Here is a 6,113-nt window from a genome sequence, read left to right on the forward strand (position 1 = left end):
TGTGGTTTTAAGGACAGCTCATGATGTATGCAGAAAAAGAACTTTGAAGATATGTATATAACTATAAATTATATGTAGAAAAGGAAAATTAAGCTATGTTATATGTAATATAATTTTTACTGTTTGTACCTAAAACCATTTGGATGCAAAGCTCTATTACTAAGTATTCCTTTAAAGCTACAAATAGAGTAAATAGGATTGCCAGGCAATCATGTAACACTATGGCATTTGGTGCAAATAGCGCTGAAAACACCCACGTGTTGCACAGGTACTCAATTTATTAGGTGTACTTCTATTTCACTAATCTTGTCACAGTACAGATTAAGCTCATGAAATGCTTTTTCTCCTTAAATATAAGACCTTCTTAGCTTAACTTGGATTTGAGTGTTTATTCTCAGGATTTAGCATAAATCAAAAATGATAGACATTATAGTTCAGTGTAGAAAGAGCATTTCTTTTCCCCACCAAAACCATATCCTGCCTTCTGCTTTGCCATTAGAGGAGAGAAAGGGAATCCATCCTTTTCTGAGATTTCAGTATCTACTGTTCCATTTCAGAGTTGCCCTCTCAAAAGTTACATGCTCCTCAAAATTTTATTCCCTCTCCCCATCAGACATCAGAATACATTCCATTGATCAAGTAATCCAGCCTGGTATAATGCCTCTTCTGAAGAGATTCATGTATTTTCTTCCCTGTCAGTGCAATAACCAGCAACAAGAACATCACCCCAAAAAGCAAAGCTGCTAGAAGGCTGCTTTTCTCCCCCAGCTGAACAACACTTTTCCCTCTCAGAACACCCTCTGACAGGTAGCTTTCTGAGTCAGATGGGTCATAACCCTGAAGGTCATTTTGGGAAGATATGGGGGAATCACTAGTAGAGAGAATGAAACCTGAAAAAGAGGAGAGGGTTACATGGCTAGTATCATTGGAAGAGACAGCTGCTGGCTCAGGAGATGTGGTTGGAGTCCTTAGCCCTGATGGAGCAGTAGTAGATCTGGAATTTGTGGTTGTAGAAGTTGTGGGACTGGAAAGAGGAACACGAGTAGCAGCGATGCTGGTGCCAGGGACACCAGGTTTAGCTCCAGCGGCTGTGGTAGGCGGAGAGGGAGCTGTGGTGGTGGTGATTGTAGGTTCAGCAGCACCAGGATGCAGAGAGGTTGTACGAAATTCCAACCGGGCCGTACTTGCAGGCAGAGGAGTAAGAGTAGTACTGCTGGTTTCAGGAGCACTAGGCTGAGTGGTGGGGAATGAAGCAGTGGGGTTTCCAGTGTGAACAGCAGAAAACATGTTTGGTGGCAGATTAATTACTTTCTGCCTTGGGATGGAATCTAAGTTCTCAGACTGTTTTGCCCTTTGAGATTCAGGAAAATCTGTATGAAATTCAATGTTGTCTAAATGCTTGCCTATGTGGTTCACGGGTTCAGATGCCTGATGAAATACAGATTGTTGCCAAGTGGCAGTATGATTCTGATGGCTATTCTGAGTGTGAGAAAAAATCGTTCCTGCATCCGAAGACAAAGAATACTCATTTGAAGAAAAGTTCTCAGTTTTGATAGATTTATCCTCTGGGGCCTGGGTGTCTGGAAACAGAAATACCAGTATTTAATTATTAAATCTATTTTTGACTAATATAGGTTTACTCAATTTGTATTACTTAGAAAGAGAGGCATAAGGGAGCTCCAGGAGGTAATGACTAATGAAACTGAGGCATCATGAACTTCTTTTCTTTAAAATATACACAGTGACATTTAAATTCTACGTCAAAAATACCTGTCAGCCTCAAGCCTCATCACATCAGACCATGACTGCAACTTCTTACAGAATTTTCCTCTGCAGTGATCATCCCAGTGTGATTAGTTTATACCTACATTGCAGGCGTGTAAGCATTTATTTAGAGGTGAAAAGCAGAGTGAATAGGCTCACTGCCTTCAAACCATTCTCAGCCTCTGTGAGTTAAGAAGTAGATATTATCAATGTTACTTCTGTCAATTTTTTTGTTAGATGTACATTTCCACCTAGTTAATATGATTAGATACAGCCCTTTCTTGTAATGTCACCCTGTGCCTGACACAATTCAATTCACATTCAAAAATTGTTTTGTGATACAAGGTGGCAATAACATCTCCATTTTTATAGGACACTTTATACACATACTGATTTGTAGGAATGACCTGAGTTCCAACTGCTGTGCTTGAAGACACTGCTCCAAGAGTATGTGAGGTACTGGCAGAGAAGACCTCCATGAGAAGCAGACTACATTTTATAAATTTCTCCAGAAGTTCATATGTATTCCTTGCAAAACAGGTGGCTGATGTCATTTAATAGAATTTGGAAGAAGAAGAACAACAGTGTTATGTGACAGAAATACTATAAAAATTATAATCCTAGCAGCTACCTGACTTTACACAGTACTACAGAAAGTATTTGGGTGAACACAAGTTCTTGGAAATACCGGCTAATTGTTCATTCAGATTTTATATATCTATATATGTATATGATTTATAATTATATTCATAATATAAAAATACAATATATATTTATAACAATTCAGCTGCTGCACAGAACATTTAAAAGGGAACATGCTCTCAAATAGTTCTGACTCTCACTCATTTGTTTTTATCATAGAAACAAAGAGGTTTGTTAACTGCAGTGGAATTGAAATAAATTTTAAAAAAGTCCATTACATTTTCATTGTCACTTTTTTCTCAAGTAGGATCTCTTATCTAGAGCGATGGATATATTTCAGTTTTACTATACGAGCAAAGAAGCCTACTTGGCTGCTGTTTTAATATATCTTTCCAAGCCTTAAGACGCCACAAAAAAAAAAATGAAGTGCAAAAAAAGCCAACCCCAAATAACAAACCAAAAAGCTAGCAATGCTAAAGAGTACAGCAAATACTTCATTTGAATCATGGGCACAATTTTATCTTAATCTTCCATCAGACATTGACTTTATAGTATTTTTTGTCTCCGTTTTAAACTACAAGCTCCCAGATGCAGTGGCCCAAAACTGTCACATGCAAAGTACAGCTGGGGTATTAGGATAGATGTTTGTTGGTAAGAAAGAACAAGGGCACTATATGAATCAAACTTTAAAAGGAGCTGAAAAAAATAAAATGGTCTTTCTGATATGTCAAATCCAATATGCTTCATTAGAAACCAAACTTCAGGTTGTCACTCTTCAAAAACAAACTAAACACCTCCTGAGCATGTGTTACTTCACAAGCCATAGGTTGTTTCCATTCATTAACAGCCACAAGGATAGTCAAAAAAAAAAGAAAAAGCTAAATTTTATTACTAATGTAGCATCAGTATTTTAAGTTGCTTTATTACCAATAAATTATCTTTCCCCCTTTTATTCTGGTTTTCAGTGTAACCACATATACATCCTCATATGAAAGAACAAAGTTTGAAATGTTTGTTGGTAATATGTTTGTTGACACTGCTCAGGTGCTATCTTTGAAAACTTATTAGGAACATAGGGTAAATAAGCTAGGATAATCTTTCTCTAATTCAATGTTCACAGAAGCTAAAAACTGCAAAATGAAAGAGAGGTAGTATATGCAATCGAGTTGTTCACTCAGCATTGTACTATATGCAGAATGAAAGCACAATTACATTTCTCGTTCCTTTGTTTGAAACTCTGATATTCTTGTAGGGGAGAAAGAGCTGGAGAAAAGAGTAGTTATAATAATAATTTTATGGGCATGCAGTTCATTTGTTGCACATTGCTTTTGCACAATTCCTGTGTGACTGTGCTTGCACAAAAACACTTGGTAACATTATATGAGTAATCTTTCCATATATCATGCTGTTGCTCCTTGCAAATAGTTCCTCTTGGAAAAGCTCTCTTTTTCAGCAGGAGTTGTTTCTGGAAATATGAAATTTTTGCTCTCTCTCAAGCAGCCATACTGAAACCACCTTGTAAACTCTTGGCAGGACAATCTAATTATCAGTTTCTTATCTGAGCTGTTCAAACAAGTCTGGTGCAAGTCAATGTCAATCGACAAACATGCCTTGCCATTAAAAATCCCACAGCCTATGACAGAGAGCGAGAAATTCCTGAGTGTGCAGCCCATATACCATAAAGCTTCCAGTTTAGAAAATTTGCTTCTGCACTTCAGGTTCTCTTACTGAAAACAGAAAATAATGATTACTATTGCCAATTATTCATCAGTGTAACATGAGCCCTTTAAAAAGGGCATGGTATTTCCACTGCTTTCAGTGATACTCTCCATCGTTACATCCAGGAAATCTTCCTTCTTGAATATATCAATATGGCAGCAGCTTCTTTTTGTTTTAAGCAAGGGCAAATGATGAGGAGTTTTCAATCTAATGTGAAGGAATTTTATAAGGGTCATGGTGTTATTCCAAGCAGGAAGCTGGGCCCACAAATAAGCTCACCACACACCTGCTCCTCCATTTTCCACAAAGCAAAGGAGCAACATTCTCAATTTATTGGGCTTGGCTTAGAACACTTTACTAAAAACACACAAAAAACCATTTTCTGGCCACTACTGAAAGTTCACAGGTGGAAAAGTCCTCTAGTGTGGGGGCTATTATTAAAATTATTATTATTAAATAATCTCACTATTATTTACCTGTAGTTATCTTGTAGCTCACAAGTCCTGTTGCAGGTTTCATCAGACAAGCCTCTGTGGTAGGGCAGTAAAAGAGGTAGCAGTTTGGATGTGCTTTTGTTCTTCCAGCATAAAAAATCATCAAATTACATTTCTTGTCTCCTGCAAAACATAATAAATGTGTGTTACAGCAATAAGAACTTTTATAGCAGTATGATAATGAGCTCTATTTTGTTAATTTTTCTTCATGTAAGAGGAAAACTACTAACTCATAACATCCCTACAGGAAAAACAGCCAAGGAATACAAAAGAACGGCCTACGGCCAAAATACGAAAGATCACACCTTCCTCTTCCTGTACAAATAAAGTTGGGGAAATGATGAGTCTAATCCCTCATCTTCCCCTTACCTGTACCACAATGGCACCACTTTATATAACGATTTCTCACTTACAAATCCTGATAAATCTGAAAACCTCCTTGGTAAACTCCTGGGGAAGAAAATTATTTATACATTTTTCCTTATCACATCCCAGGAATTGCCTGTCTTGTTGCTGCCTGGGAGGGTCACCTTTACCTCTGTAGTTTCTACTTGCTGCTTTGCCTCCTACTGCTCCAAGAGCTTGATGCAAACCAACCAGCACAGAGAAGGGTAAGCATTCTCATGTTTTGCTAAAATTAAATACAAAAATGTCAGTGCAAAATATTGGTCACTTTTTAGCGCATCTACTAAACACAGCCTAGGCATCTTGGGCTTTGGGGATCTGAGTTTTTAACGCTTAAAACTACCACAGTTTCCATGATGCAACTATTTTCCTGAACACCCCGGGGGTCTTGCGTTGAGATCCAACATCACGCTTGGCTAAAGAGGGTAGCAGCCGCAAGCGGGTACTATCGAAACCCGAAAGAAAGGATAAATTGACGTTCCTACGCTGAATACGGAGAACAGCGGCTGAGCACCACGCGAGCCCAAACCCCAGAAGTAATTTCCCAGGCGCTGGCAGGCGCTGGCGGAGAAGGCGGCCGAGGTTACCTGCGAGCCCGTCCCCGGAGCAGCAGGCGCGGGCACAAGCCCCCGCGCTGGGGACGCGAAGCGGCTCCGCGCCCCGGACGCCTCGGGGCAGGGACAAGTCTATATCGATGATGGAATTCTCCATTTTCTCCGCGGAACACTCCTGACTCAGGGACGGCCCGGCCATCACACAGGTGATCACCAGCAGGCGAACGGACCACCGGCTGCCCCCCAGGGACATGGTGACCGGGGCGGGGGCTCGGCGCGGCCCGGGACGCACCGGGCGGGTTTGTTTCCAGCTGCGCGGAGCGCTGGCGGCCGGGGGAGCCGCGCCGAGGTGCCTCTTCTGCTCCCCGGGCGGGGAGGCGTTTCTGGGGGCACCTTCGGGCTGTCCCCCCTGCCGCCCGGTGGGGGGAAGGCAGCAGCGGGGCCAGGCCTGGCTCGGCAGGGTGCTCAGGGGAACCGCGGGTGTCCCGGCACGTCCGGGAGGAGGGACCGCGGGAGGCGGGTCCGGGCCGCCTGC

At 41.3% G+C, this 6,113-nt stretch overlaps 1 protein-coding gene across 1 annotated transcript; it reads right to left on the reverse strand.

Moving 5' to 3' along the window:
* Positions 1 to 258: 258 nt before the first annotated feature.
* Positions 259 to 5,831, reverse strand: MANSC1 (MANSC domain containing 1). Its single transcript, XM_018085807.3, has 3 exons — positions 5,417 to 5,831; positions 4,602 to 4,742; positions 259 to 1,580 (listed from the first exon to the last, which is right to left on the reverse strand). The coding sequence occupies exons 1-3, from the start codon at positions 5,829 to 5,831 to the stop codon at positions 610 to 612; spliced, it is 1,527 nt and encodes a 508-aa protein (XP_017941296.3). The 3' UTR covers positions 259 to 609.
* Positions 5,832 to 6,113: the final 282 nt, after the last annotated feature.

The sequence above is a fragment of the Manacus vitellinus genome, unplaced genomic scaffold, assembly GCF_001715985.3.
Source record: "Manacus vitellinus isolate BGI_N305 unplaced genomic scaffold, ASM171598v3 scaffold_88_pilon, whole genome shotgun sequence".
Classification (NCBI taxonomy): Eukaryota; Metazoa; Chordata; class Aves; order Passeriformes; family Pipridae; genus Manacus; species Manacus vitellinus.

Excerpts from the sequence above, each read along its gene's own strand:
- MANSC1 (XM_018085807.3), bottom strand. The coding sequence starts at position 5,831 with ATGTCCCTGGGGGGCAGCCGGTGGTCCGTTCGCCTGCTGGTGATCACC. Across the intron at positions 4,743-5,416 it reads GCGTGATGTTGGATCTCAAC|GAGACAAGAAATGTAATTTG; the intron begins GCAAGACCCCCG and ends TATGTTTTGCAG. Across the intron at positions 1,581-4,601 it reads GAGCTACAAGATAACTACAG|ACACCCAGGCCCCAGAGGAT; the intron begins GTAAATAATAGT and ends TTCTGTTTCCAG.